This window comes from Salvia splendens, chromosome 9 (genome assembly GCF_004379255.2).
Source record: "Salvia splendens isolate huo1 chromosome 9, SspV2, whole genome shotgun sequence".
In the NCBI taxonomy this organism is placed as follows: Eukaryota; Viridiplantae; Streptophyta; class Magnoliopsida; order Lamiales; family Lamiaceae; genus Salvia; species Salvia splendens.
Window position 1 is genome coordinate 8,729,695 of NC_056040.1, and position 14,029 is coordinate 8,743,723.

General features: G+C 37.1%; 2 protein-coding genes across 3 annotated transcripts; one reads left to right on the top strand and one right to left on the bottom strand.

The window, feature by feature from the left end:
* Positions 1-2,471: 2,471 nt before the first annotated feature.
* LOC121748826 (transcription factor BIM1-like) lies at positions 2,472-8,082 on the top strand. Of its 2 annotated transcripts, none has more exons than XM_042143359.1 (12): positions 2,472-2,791; positions 2,909-3,166; positions 3,265-3,345; positions 4,606-4,965; positions 5,449-5,563; positions 5,704-5,849; positions 5,920-6,028; positions 6,580-6,649; positions 6,729-6,824; positions 7,046-7,419; positions 7,503-7,632; positions 7,717-8,082. In XM_042143359.1, the coding sequence occupies exons 2-12, from the start codon at positions 3,142-3,144 to the stop codon at positions 7,798-7,800; spliced, it is 1,590 nt and encodes a 529-aa protein (XP_041999293.1). In that variant the 5' UTR covers positions 2,472-2,791; positions 2,909-3,141; the 3' UTR covers positions 7,801-8,082. The 2 variants fall into 2 exon arrangements, with proteins under 2 accessions (XP_041999293.1, XP_041999294.1); XM_042143360.1 differs by having other exon boundaries at positions 2,473-2,791; positions 7,049-7,419.
* Positions 8,083-9,932: 1,850 nt separating this feature from the next.
* On the bottom strand, positions 9,933-13,573 carry LOC121749582 (rhamnogalacturonan I rhamnosyltransferase 1-like). The gene is made up of 8 exons (XM_042144152.1): positions 12,651-13,573; positions 12,063-12,130; positions 11,888-11,976; positions 11,599-11,764; positions 11,229-11,518; positions 10,945-11,149; positions 10,698-10,855; positions 9,933-10,569 (listed from the first exon to the last, which is right to left on the bottom strand). Exons 1-8 carry the CDS (start codon positions 12,967-12,969, stop codon positions 10,311-10,313), a joined length of 1,554 nt encoding a protein of 517 aa, XP_042000086.1. The 5' UTR covers positions 12,970-13,573; the 3' UTR covers positions 9,933-10,310.
* Positions 13,574-14,029: the final 456 nt, after the last annotated feature.

Genomic DNA, 14,029 nt, shown 5'->3' on the forward strand with positions numbered 1-14,029 from the left:
ATCCTATCATCGGCAACCAGCAGAGCGGCAATGTGTTCTGGGAGCGGATTGCTGAGAAGTACAACGTTGGGGGTCCTAAAGGGACATTCGAGCGTAGCTACGTGAAGCTGCGCGCAAGCATTGGGGTCGGGTCCAGAAGGAGATGAGCAAGTGGAATGGCAAGTGGACTAACATCGTCCGGATGTGGCCGAGCGGGCACAGCGAGATGGACCTCGTGGAGAAGGCCAAGGAGGAGTTCTTCCCTGACGGGAAGAAGCACTTAAAGTACTTCGGCGTTTGGAAGATTGTCGAGAAGAGCCCGAAGTACACCGGTGGTGCCGAACCGACGAGAAGTAGGGCACCGAAGAGAACCAAAGTTTCCGCCGCCGGAAACTACTCTTCGAGTGAAGGAGGTCCGGCGATCGACCTCAACGTGGCGGACGATGACGTCTTCTTCTCATCCCCTAGCACTCAAAGCCGTCCGATGGGAACAAAGACGGCAAAGAGGAAAGCGAAGGGGAAGGCAACTGCGAGCTACTCCGTTATGCCGCCACAGCCGGCCAATCAGTCTCTGGACAAGATCACCGACTCTATGTCGGAGATGAGTATTACCTGGCGGATGAGCCAGCTTACGGAGTTGACATCGAGGGATACCTCGACAATGTCGGAGTTCGACCTCGAATTGCACAATGAGATGATCGCCTATCTTCGCGCCCAAATGAAGAAGTAGTTTTTCTAGGATTTGTATTTTTTTTCCTAGGACTTTTAATTTTTTTTCTAGGATTTGTAATTTCTTTTTTCGAATGAACAATTTATTTTCCCGGTTTGAATTGTTCAACGTATTGCATTTACGAGTCAAATAGGTTGAAGTTGTAAATAGTGTCATTTATTAGTTGCGGTCCGGGTTGGGGCCTGCGGGGTTAGAGCACTTGGGGGCCTGAGATTCAAATTTAGGAGAATGATGACGTGGAGGGGACTTGGGGCATGAAATTGGGTTTGGGTTAATGATGCTCTAATAATTTGCCCTGAATATCCCTGATATTTAATTCATGTTACTATTTTTATTTTTCGTATTAATACATTTAATTTTTATTCAAAAAAAGTTAATGCTTTTAATTTAGGAAATATATTCAAAATTTTCTCTTATTCAACCCGTTAGAGTTTTCTGTAAAGTCTATTTCACTATTCTGGCCACCTATCCTCTCGTCGATCATCTCATCAATTTATCATCTAATTAATTAAACAAAAAAGTAATATACTATGAGCACGATGTAACAGGTAAATACATATCCATTCACAAACCCCTTTTATAGGAATTCATATCCATTCAATAACTGTGGCTAGTAATTTAGGCAACTGTAGCTACATATTTTATTAAGACATGATTAACATTAATAAAGACATGAATTCTCTAAAGCAATTAAACATGAAAGTCAATATGTATGAAGATACAAACACATTTGAAATTGAACATCTAATTTGATGATTACTTTGACATGTGACATTGTAGTACTAGCATAAGAATAGTTTAAAATGAAATAATCCTATAGATATATAGAGTGCAGAGAGATGCGTCAGGCCACCCGCAAGGCGTTACGAGGGTGGCTCGAATCCCGTCCCTCCATGATGAGACGGGCGCGGGACGCATTGCAGAGTCCCATCTCGTCCCCAGCCTGCCGAGATAGCCCGCCGAGATGCCTCACCACACGCGCGCGACGTGGAGCCCTCCGGCGCGATGCGTGACGCCCACTCGCCGGTCCACGAGTGGGTTTCGTCACGCTGACACAATAAATTATTTTTCTTTAAAAATGATTTATTTAATAATAAAAAAATTCAATTCGAAAGCGGTAATATTACCGTTTTTCGACCGTTTTCCCAATTTTTTAAAATTTTTTTACTCTATAAATATCCCTATTTCATCCTCATTTTACACACAAATACACATCTATTCTTCTCAAATCATCTCTCTTTCCACTCCAAATCTATAATTATGTATTTTTATTTTTTTAAGAATTTTATGTTGTAAATTTATTTTATTAATGAAATGTGTTTTTATTAATTGAATTTGTTGGAAATAAAAATAAAAAAAAAATAAAAATGAATGAATAGTAATTTAAGAGATGGTTAAGAGACGAATAATAGATTGAGGGTTGTAGGTTCTCTTCCTTAATTAAAAGATAGAATAAAAAGTATAGTGATGCCCAAGAATATTAATTTAAGACTTAAGAGGACGGATAAGAGACCGTTGCAAATGGCCACATTACTACAACAAGATTTAGTTATAATGGAGTAGTAAAAAAAGGTTAATCGGGATCACCAAAATCTCTTAAAATAATCCATTCCGAATAGAATAAAATAAAAATTAAATCATTTTCCGTGTGATGTGCCAGTATAACACTTGAGCTGCCAAACGGCGTTTACACCGCCGCAACGTCGTTATCTCAACGCCGTTCCACTCTCTCTCGCCCAATAAACCTACCAATAACGCTTTATTCGGAAATACGAAAACGCCTCCCCTCCCCACCACCATTTTCTGCTTACATATATACATACACATATACATATACATATACAGTAAAACAAAGGAGACTTCTCCATCTACAGATGAGAGTTTTTAGAGAGAGAAACGCATAATTGAAATTCCGTTTCTCTTTAATTTCTTTCTCTCAAAACTCTCTGTATTTCTTTTTGTTAGGGAATTGTGTTTGATTCGAGCTGGACCTACCATCGATCCCGCGAAAGCCACTGCTCGGTGTTGCTTTTGGAGAATCTGAAGCTCAATTTTGCGTTTCTCATCCTAAGTTTTCTTTGTGTGCGTAAATGAATCTCGATTCAAGCTCAACGCCTTCTTTCGACTCTTAATTTCCGATTTTTTCATTGTTTTTGAGTTGAATTGCGTGTAATTCAGTTGAATTGTGTCCAACTGCAGATTCGATGAAGGTGGAGGATGTCATGCTGGTGCTGTTCATCTGAATTGGAGCTACTCGTGTATAGTTGAATTGCCGTTTGCGATTCTCCGTGAGGATTTTTGGAGAGAGAAGAAGATTTGCGGCGAATGCGCCTCCGATCTTTACGTTGGAGGCGGATCTGAATCGGAGCTCGAATTGTACAGGCCAAAACAAAAATTTTTAAAAAAACTGCAGATTGAGGAATTAATTATACATGGAATTACCTCTTGGAACTGAAGGTAAAAACAACGAATTCATAACCAAAATTCTGGGGAAATTGGATTGGCTAGTGTGATTTTTAATTTTGGTGTGATGATTGAATTTTGTCGCCAAACAGGAAGAAAGGCAACTCATGATTTTCTCTCACTGTATTCGTCATCAGCTGCACATACCCAACAAGATCCGTCTCCCACGCAAGGTACATATTATTTGTCGCCGGTTTTCAGTCAAGCAGTTTCCATGGCGAAATTCCGTACTTTTTTTCCTTTTTTATTTATTTTGCATGCTGCAGTTATTTTTTACGATGCTTTTTATGCAAAATTGGTCGCGTCAAAAACTCTGGAAATTTTTATGAGATATCAATTCCGGAAAAAGCTCCGAAATTAGATGGATAAATCTCGTTCCTTATCATAAGAGTCCGATCGATTCAACATCTCCTCTAAATTTGACTGATAAACAATCAAAAATTACTCCATTTCTTATTTTAGTAAATTACAACATATATATGTTGTTACTCTTTTTAAGAGTGGTGATGATTCGCAAACCCTATGGTGTGTGGTTTGAATCGAAGGAGGAAGTATAAACTAAAAAGTAAAGAGAAAAGGAATCGAAAAAATAAGTGAAAAATGAGTGGGGTAATTGTTGGTGGGGAAAAGGAAATAGGAAAATATATTGGGAGGGCAACCCACGAGTGGCGCAGTAAATGTACCCGTGACCCCATCGGCGTATGTTAGATCTGGGCAGAGTGGGCCATCCCTTGGATTGGCTGATTTTGCCTAGTCCAAAAAGGCTCAGGTTAGAACTTAGCGATTAGCTCATCTCCATCCTGCTGCTGGGCTGCCCATTTTCGTCAATTCATTATTTTACTCCATTTTTGTTGATCCCATAAATTCTGGGGCATATGTCTGGCTTTATGCATAAACTTATTTTTTTAGTTTTTTCTTTGTAAAAGTTATTTAGGCAGTGAATTTTGATATGTAGTGCAGAACTTATAAATTGCAGACACAAATTGTATTAACTCAGTCCTAAGAAAATGTTTAGAATTGCAGCCTATTTCAAATATAAGTACAACCTAATCTGGCCATAACTGAAAGTATGAATTTTTTGGTCTTTTCTTTCTATATAAGACGGCGTTTATTTTAGTGTCGTCTCCTTTTTCTCGCCAGAATATGAATAACAAGTAATATGTCACAAATTGAAGTAGAAATAAGGGTGCTAGTGTCATCAAGAATTTTACTGTGTGTTAATACTTAATACTCCTCTTGTAAAGTCTTGGTCTTTGTATAAGTATTTCGTTTCATCTTAAAACATCTTCAAAAGAAGAAAAATATGAAAGGCTTCATGGGTGCATGCCTGGTCTATTGGTGGGTTCAGTATTCCAAAACATGTGTCCCGCAGAAATGGTAGCATGTGAATCATACTGCTTAACGCTCTGCATTTCTTTCTACATAAACTGTAGGCAGCTACCTTAAAACGCATGACTTCCTGCAACCATTGGAACGGGTGGGGAAGCATGTGACAACAACGAAAGAAGATATTAAAGCTACGGTGGTTGCTGTTGATAGGCCTCCATTGCCAGCTCCTCCGGCCTCGGTGGAGCATATTCTTCCTGGTGGCATTGGGACGTATAGCATCTCTTATTTCAATAAAATGGTGTTACAGCCTGAGGGGAGCATGTTTACTGCTCAGCCGAGTAGTACTACTAGGAACGACGGAAACTCAAACTGCAGTTCTAGTTTTACTCTGTGGAATGAATCTGCAGTTAAAAAGGGAAAGACAGGGAAGGAGAATATTGCCACAGAAAGACATATTCTGCGAGGTATGTTTAATTGCATTCTTGAAATGCAAATTCAGTGACTACTTTTCAACAAGAAGCTGTTATATTTTTCAGTTAGGAATATTCCTGGTCACATCTCTTGTGAAATTAGTTGTTTCAAGTTACTTACTCACTAGTTAGCTCACATCTATTGTTGTGTTCATTGTTTGGGATGAGACCTAGTTAGTTCATAGTTAAGCTTTGATGGTGCGACGCGGAAATTGACACATCCAGTTATATATTGGTCTTCCATATTTTATGTCTTGACACTATATAAGGAACGTTTTTTTTAATTCTCTAAATTCTGTGAAATCATGCTTGCTTTTTATATGCTGCACAAACAGGGCCATCTCAGAGCCTCAGTGCCTCACTAATTTTAGAGTAGATAAGATAATATTCTATCATTGCAGGTGGCCATTGTATTTTTATTACTATGAAACACTAGTTTGGATTTTTACTGATGCTGAAGTTGTTGATGATCAACAGAAGCGGGTGTTAATGTGGTTGGAGGGCAATGGGCGCCATTCATGGAAAATCCATCACAATCCTCGTTTAACCATAAGAACAATGCCACAAACTTCAGCTCTTTCTCATCTTCTCAGTCAGTGACTTTTTATTCCAGTTTTTTTTTTCTTTTCTTTGTAGTCTTAGAACATCACTATTCTGAGCAAATTATGTCCCCATCATATAACTACAGTAAATAGTATATCATATTATTTGGACCTTATTGTGTTTTCTCAGGCCATCATCTTCTCATCAGAAGAACCAAAGTTTCATGGATATGATAATGACATCTAAGAATGAACAAGAAGACGATGATGATGATGAAGAAGAAGAAGATGAAGAAGAGTTCACCATCAAGAAAGAGCCATCGCCCCATTTGAAAGGTTTGTTTTTTCTCATTAAAATTTAGTTGTGTAACATGTCTGCATTTTTTGACATATTCAAGTTTGACAGGTAATTTGCCTGTGAAAATTGAAGCAAAAACTATAGATCAGAAGCCTAATACACCACGCTCAAAACACTCAGCTACAGAGCAACGAAGGAGGAGCAAGATTAATGACAGGCACGCTTCTCAACCCTCACAATTTAAAGTTCAAGAACTGTATGCACTTTGTTTAGAATATTATAACGAACTATTATCTTAACGTCGTAAAACTTCGATTTAATTATTACAAAATATGTCATATCTCTACTTAAAATGATTTCCAGTTCCATATCACATTCTCTTTTCTGAATTCTGAAACTAGGATGAGTTCTCTTCCCCCGAATATTGCATATTCACATCTTGATGCATGTGTGTTTAAAAGGTTGCTACTAAATTGAATATGAATATATTCTATTATGCCAATATTTGATGGGCTGAATAACTTTCTTTCTACAGAAATGGCATCGTAATTTACATCTCGAGTTCTTTCTATGCCATTTTATTTTGTCAAATATCTTTTGGAGATGTAATAGGCTTTAATCTTTCCGGATGGTACTGGCAAGTAGAAGTATTTGCTTTCTCAGCATTCCTAATGTGATTTGTATTGTCTCGTCAAAAGTGTGTCACAAAAACAATCCTGCATCTCTTAGAACCTACTACATTCTAAGATGGTTTTTGGTGTTATGCAGATTTCAAAGACTGAGAGAGATCATTCCTAATAGCGACCAGAAGAGAGACAAGGCATCGTTTCTCTTAGAGGTAACTGCAGTTTCAAAAAATCCATCTAACGAGACAGGATTTATTAACTTGAAAAACTGAGGCTGTACTACATTTACAGGTTATCGAATACATCCAGTTTTTACAAGAGAAAGTAACCAGATATGACAGTTCATATAACATCTGGAATCATGAGCCATCCAAAATGATGCAATGGGTAAGTAAGGTTTCAATTGATAAAATGTTTTGTAGGCGAACAGTGTGATAATTCTTTGGTATATATAAAAAAAATTATGCTAGTAGATAATATGAGATGAAAATAATGAGGTAAGATCTAACACCAATTACTAGTTTCTGGTTTCTAACACCATTACTAGTCCTAAATTGTAGTGTTTGCAAAGAAAAATGACTTAATTACTGAGATTTTTCACTTTGTAGCAGAGGAATTGTCATGGAAACGAAGGCTTTGTAGAACTTGCACGAGGAACAAGCACTGATTCTGCTCCAGCATCAGTATTTGGCAAGAAGTTTGATGAGAGCACTGCTACTACTTTGAGAGAAAGAGTGGTTCAACCTCCTGAATCAACATCTAAAGCTGGGGCAGTGCATTCGCCAAATATCTTCACTCTTGGTAGTAGGACAACAAGCATTCCAGCTTCCCCAATTTCACCAAAACAGGCATCTGGTGTGGAGAAAACTATTGCAAGGCCTCCATCCCAGGTTCGATCATGTACCACCGACAATAAAATGACAGAACAGGAACCGACTATTGAAAGTGGCACGATCAACATCTCAAGCGCCTATTCCCAAGGGTGAGTGCTTCTCTTGATTTGCATGTCCTGAGGAACTGATAGTTTTAAATTCCTGCCTAAGCTTAGTATATTCGACATGTCAGGCTGTTGAATACTATTACACAAGCATTACAGAGCTCTGGAGTGGATCTATCCCAGGCCAGCATCTCAGTACAAATCGATCTGGGGAAGAAAGCAAACGGCATCACACATTCTTCAACTTTCGTCTCCAAGGTGTGAAACGACTTTCTTTTCTTCTCTTTACTAGTATAAATTTAAACTTGAATGGCATGATACTATAAAATATGACCATGGCAGGAGGATGAAGTCGATGTCACCTTACCGCGTTCTGCAACGGGGAAGGAGTCAGGGCGTGGTACGAAGAAACTAAGGACTAGCTGAAGCCTAGTGTAACAGTGTAGTAATATTCTTTGGTAGTTTTATTTGTTCATTTTTTCGGGGTTCCGTTTTCGACAGAGAGGTACGCCAAAATCAGGAACCGTTGTACATGTGTTTTTTATGATTCCAGTCTCCAGATGTTTTAACTCCAGTTTTGGGATACACATATCTCAGCACACAAAAATGTTGTGTTACTATGTACTACAATCTGTATGTTACTATAATTTATTACTATATGTAAGAGGCTTCCATTCTCATATTAGGAAGCCCTGCTTTTGATTTCAAGTCTTGGTTTACTATTTATGCTTATCGTATCAGTTTGAATTTAGACTTCTTGAATACTTTGCCTCATAAAAAAAATAATCATTTTACAAAGGTACTGATATTTTATAAAAGGGATATTCTCTTTATGTTTGCAGCCAATAGGGCCATATTTTTGTTTGTGTTTTTTATTAACAATAAAAAGCTCTCAACAAGTTCATTTTAACAAGAAAAATAAGTATAACTGTCATTTATTTTATTATTTTATGCATATAATATAGTATAGCTCATGGATAATTTCTTTTTTAAACTCAACTAGGCGCATTATGATTGGAAAAAATGATGGAGCCTATTACTTTAAGGTGAAGGGAAATAAACCATTAATCAATTAATTCTCCTTTCTTCGAAATGTCGCGATTTTTAAATTAGTTTAGTAACCATTCAGTTATGAATACCTTCAGCCAAACTTGGTGTACTCTCAAAGCAACCATTCTATTTCAATGTAATTTAATCATCATATCTGTTTGCATATATTTATTTCGAAAATTCTTATGAGTTGTATACACTCGAGGCTAATTTCTTGGATCATACAAATCATGTATTTCAGGTAAAAACGTTTATTTATTGGGGATCAATCAAGTTAGTTTCTTGAATTCTTCACTCGCCTTAATCATTGAGTGGTCCACTATTTTTTCCACTACTTACTTTTTAAATTATAATTTATGCTTACAATCTTTAAAATCAAATAGAATGAAATGGGAGAATATTTAAAATATTAGAAAAGACTTAGTTAATATAATTATATCAATTTTTGGTTTTAGATTTCAAAATCTTCCACACTAGACTAATTCTTATTTTAACAAATGTAAAGTATTTATATAAAATCAATTTGTTACTTATTCTTGATTACATGAAGAGGATTTAAATCTAGTAATATTTTTTTTTAAATTGCAATGTCCATGAATCATGATTCACTGCAAGTTGTAAAGCCAAATTGAGACAAGGATATAGGTTATAGAGCCCAATTATAATAGTAAATGCAACTAATAATTGAAGATATTTTCATGACAACTATTATAAGCTTGAATATTTTGTTGTTCCATTTACTTTGATCCGCATTAATAACCAGAAAAACAAGACCAATAATCTAACCTCCTCAATTATTTATCAACCAAATAAAATGATAGAACATGATATTGCACTTCGCCCTTCATCCATTTCTTTATCCTTTTCTATTCTACAAAATCGTAGTCTTTAACATTCGAATATTTCCTTAATTATTTTAAGATGGAGTGTGTGGCTGCAATAATCGATGTATGTACATTGGAACATTGTATTGATGTTTGAAATATATATATTGAATTGGAGTAGCTGCACTTTGTGTCTATATTTTTTAAAAGATAAGACATACAGAATACATAGTACAGAATTTAATTTCGTGATAAAATCAAATAAATGTATTGTCCAATTAAATTTTAATTCATGTGAAATTCAAGAATTAGGTTAAAGTGCATGAGAGGGAATATTCCTTCTTAAATATATTACGATGGCACATGGACATTTGACATTCTTTGTTGCTGTTGATGACATCGCAAGAGATATTCTTCAAGTTTATAATTGGCATTGGTCAACACTCAAGATGACTTCTTCTCTTGTTTTAAATTAAAATGTGGTCTCTTATTTTCTAAATAAAATTCCAGAATGAATCACATTTTCTCTACACGCTTTAAGAATGAGTTCAGGCGAAAATGATGCCATTGATTTGTATACTTTCAGAAAGGAAAATTCATTAACTATAGTTAATTCTTAGTCATCTTCATCGTTCATACAAAAACTAGTTAGAGAAAATCAAAATAAAAAGAACCCACATCACAAAATAAAATAAAATAATATAATATGTAAAATGAGAAAAATTTTAAATTACATAGTTGACAGTAAATCAAATCTGTATATTTGCTTCTCTTTGTGTACAATGCAGAGGGAGGAATCGATATAAACCCCCTTTAAATGAGGGGGTAGATTTTCTCTATACAAGAATTGTAATTATTGAGTTAGACAAAAAAGAACAACTTCATCAAGCACTTCCCTAAAACCCTCTCTTTGCAATTTTCTGTAAGTTGCATATTTTACCTACAAGCTTCAAGAAGTGCCCTTCCAATCAAAAGCCGCCTTCTTGAGAGGTCAATCTGCTCTGCTCTGCTCTGCTCTGTGGTGCTCCCGGTCCATCACACAACTGCTCTTCCTATCAAGGTTCAAATACTACTCACTTTTTGTGGTTCGTCTTCATTCTGCATTTGCAAACACTCCCAGGGATTGGCGTAGAAATAATCCTCTTCTTTAGGTCGATCAGGAATCACCAATCTATTGGTCGGGTTTCCCATACGTTGAGCATGAGAATCTTTAACAGCAGTAGAGAACTCATCCCAATTCAGTAACCCCGAATTATATTTGTCTATCAATTCGACTAGCAGCCTTCTGTCCAGTAAAATGGTCTTCTTGTATCCAAGATGTCTAAAACCCACATGACAAATGCAACAGTCTCATAAAAGAGCTCAAGAGACAGTACTATGATATTCAACTATAGGAAACAAGATCAATAAATAAATCGTAGATATAGAAAACATGATCATGGTCAATACCTGCGATGTCCTTCAACAACTTTAGCCATATTTCCATCATATGTGGGAACAAAGATATCACTCTCCAGTGAAACAAGATAATCAAGTGCTGCCATCTGAGACGAGTGGTTCTGGAAATACCTAAGGTCAGAAGACTCCAGCAATGTTTCCTTCCACACCTATTATAAATAGACAGTAGACAGAAGAGAAGATGAATACAGCATAACATAGAAAAACTACAGCATATACAGCGATGGTATATACTCACCAGATTTGGATATGATGCTCTAAGACTAGATAGTCTTCTTTCTCCTCTATAGATTTCCCCAGCAGCTATGTAAATCTGGATATTGCGATCAATGTCCAGTGCCCGTAATGTGAGAGCAGTTTCTTCTGGTGTCAAAGGACATAGACCTTCTTTCCGTTTCATATCAGAATCTATAACCTTCTCTTTCCACCACGGGTAGGCGTATCTTTAAAATAATGTGCAAATTAGCTACGGCACAATCAGTATACATCATTGAAATACGCATAAAAGGGCTTAAGACTTACCTCATTTGTGTTAGTTCCTCCACCTCGTCCGCACCACAACCCTGTGTACAACCAGAGAAGGCAAGCATGTCCATCTCATATCTCAGATGAAGCACAATGAATGGACCATTTTGCCTAAGAATTTTAATAACTTTTCTGCCCAGTTCTTCTATCTGAGGAGTAAACCTTAAAGCATTGAAATTAACTCTGCAACGGAGCCTCTGAATGTCCATGGGCTGATCATTATTGGCAAGCCGAGCATCTGTTCTGTTTAAATGGACAACTTTATATTTCTGGATCAGTGGAAGAATCTGAAGCAAGAAGAAGGAAATGTGAATAAATTTGAAATCCAGAAGAGCAGAAAACAAGCAGCAACCAGATATTCGCTGACCTGGTTGTGATAGTAAGAAATATCTGACCAACTAACGGGGGGCATGGTATAGATGATCCCTAGCTCAACCCTCCTCTTGACCCTTGGAGGCAGCTCCTTGAGTATCCGAACTTCATCTCTCAAGGATGTAATGAAATGGTCAACATCAAATATGTCTTGGAACTCACTGCAAACACTCAAACAGCTCTTTTTAGCTGGCGAAACATGTTGTCTGTTGATCATGACTCGTGAATGAAATAAAAAATTTTAGAATAACTAATTGGATATGCATGTGCATCAGTAAACAAACCTAGGATCATTCCAAAATGAAGTCTTGTCAAGTTCAGGAACTACCAATGTAACATTCAGATATCTTGCAATGGAAACCATGTCGCATATCTACAGGCATAAAAGGATAAGGTTAGACAACCATTTGATATAGACGTCGAGCTCAATCTCTGATCATGGGAAAAAAAGATACCCACCGCAGCCCGCATTTGATTCAGGCCTCCGTTGCATGAAACCATCAGGTAACCATTGTTCTTGTAGATCCCTATCAGAAACATATGGTTTTCACATCATAGGTCAGCACACGATATTCATGTGGCAAGTCTTCTGATTTCTTAGTCAATTCTTGAGAAACAAACACGATCGACAAAGCATGTCGAAATCACAAGAACTAGAAGAACATGATAGTGATAATCAAAGCACACAAATTGCTATCATCAAAAGAGAATAGTTCATCTTCTTTGAAAATCAATTACTGAACCAAGTTTTTGAAAGAAAACGTATAACTCAATACATCTAAAATCCGGATCTCTACAATAATTACATTTAATTAATCAGGCACGGAAATCAGTGCAGCAAATGAAACACTATCATCATATTCCAAATTCCCAAAACAAGACCATCCATCAATTTTCGACAAAAAATAGCCAACTAAAACTACAAAGATGATCAAGGCAAGCATCCACACCGAACTAGAAGGAAAAAAAACACCTAAGCAATTAAATCCAACCATAAACTAAGTTTAATTTGTTATCAAATCAAGATTTAACAGAGCCGACACTCACTCTTTGGAGGCAAAACTCTGAGAAGATGCGATTGACCATCCAAGGCGACGGCCGACGATTCCTGCGAGAAGCAAGAGGGCCAGCCCTTCAAAACACGAAGCCCCCGAGTTTCGCTCAATGCCGTCAATTGAACTAAGCAAGTCCACAGCAAAATCGATGTAGTCGCTCTAATTATCCAAAGCTTCATTCTCGATCGCGATACAACGCCGCTATTTCTCAGCTTCTCCAATCTATCGCCCCCAAACGCCGCCGTTTTGAGCCCCATTATCCCCCACTTTCTCCGTCGGTTGCTCTCTTCGCAGTCCTTTAATCTGCACATCCCAATACGCTCAAACACTCTCCCCCTGTATATTTATCTCTCCTCCTCGCTAACTCAAACAACTCCAATTTTATCTGACCACTTCGTTTACAGTTTCGTGATCCCAAAAATCCAATCTATCACAATGGGCGTATAAATGCACCAAAATTGGGGGCGTCGCAGAGGTGAAACTGAATTCCAAATCTAAATTAGAAATGGGGGAAAATTAGCTGGCAGATTCAGCAGGATTATTGTTCCAGCCGACGGAAAATCGAAAAAAAAATGGTTAAATAAAAGGTGCATTAGTGTAATTGTGGTTGTTTGTGTGGATCTCCAGCAACAGATCGAAAGACATGAAAAGAGAATTTTGAGGAATCCAAAGTTGTAGAAAAGGATTTTAGAAAAAGTCGGCGGCGTAGAGGTTTAAAGTGTAAGAAGAGGAAACGGCATCTGAAGGCAAGCCACAGAGCGAAGATGGATGAGGAAAAGGAGGGATATTGAGAGAGAAGAAGGAGAGCGAGATAACAATGAAGAACTGTGTCGGTTTGGTGTATTGCAATTTGCAAGTGCGTGTGTATTTAGAGAGAGAGAGAAGCTGTGTGTGTGTGTGTTATGCAAATCAGAGGAAAGTGAAATCTTGTGATACTGTCAAAACAATTTAACTTTGCTCTGGGCTCTAATCTGCTGTGCTCGTCTCCACACGAATCACTCTCTTAATCTATATCAAGGCCATCTACAATAGGAATAGCCCAGCAATAGTCCAGCCATAGTCCAGCCACAAACTTCTCCTGCCCCATCATCAACACTAAAAATCCTCTTGTCACATTATCAAAACAAGCAAATAGCCTAGCCATAGCCTAGCCACATCACTCAAAATTATATAAAACAAATAATTAACAATCACACAAAATACGGAATTAAATTTACAACACAGATACGGAAAAATTCAATAATAATATTAAAATTTTAAAAAGTGCATTAATTAAAAAAACACACTTCATTAAAATTAAAATAACATTACAACATCTTCATTAATGAGTTTGTCCCACATCGAAAGTGGAATATAAAACATTCAAGGATG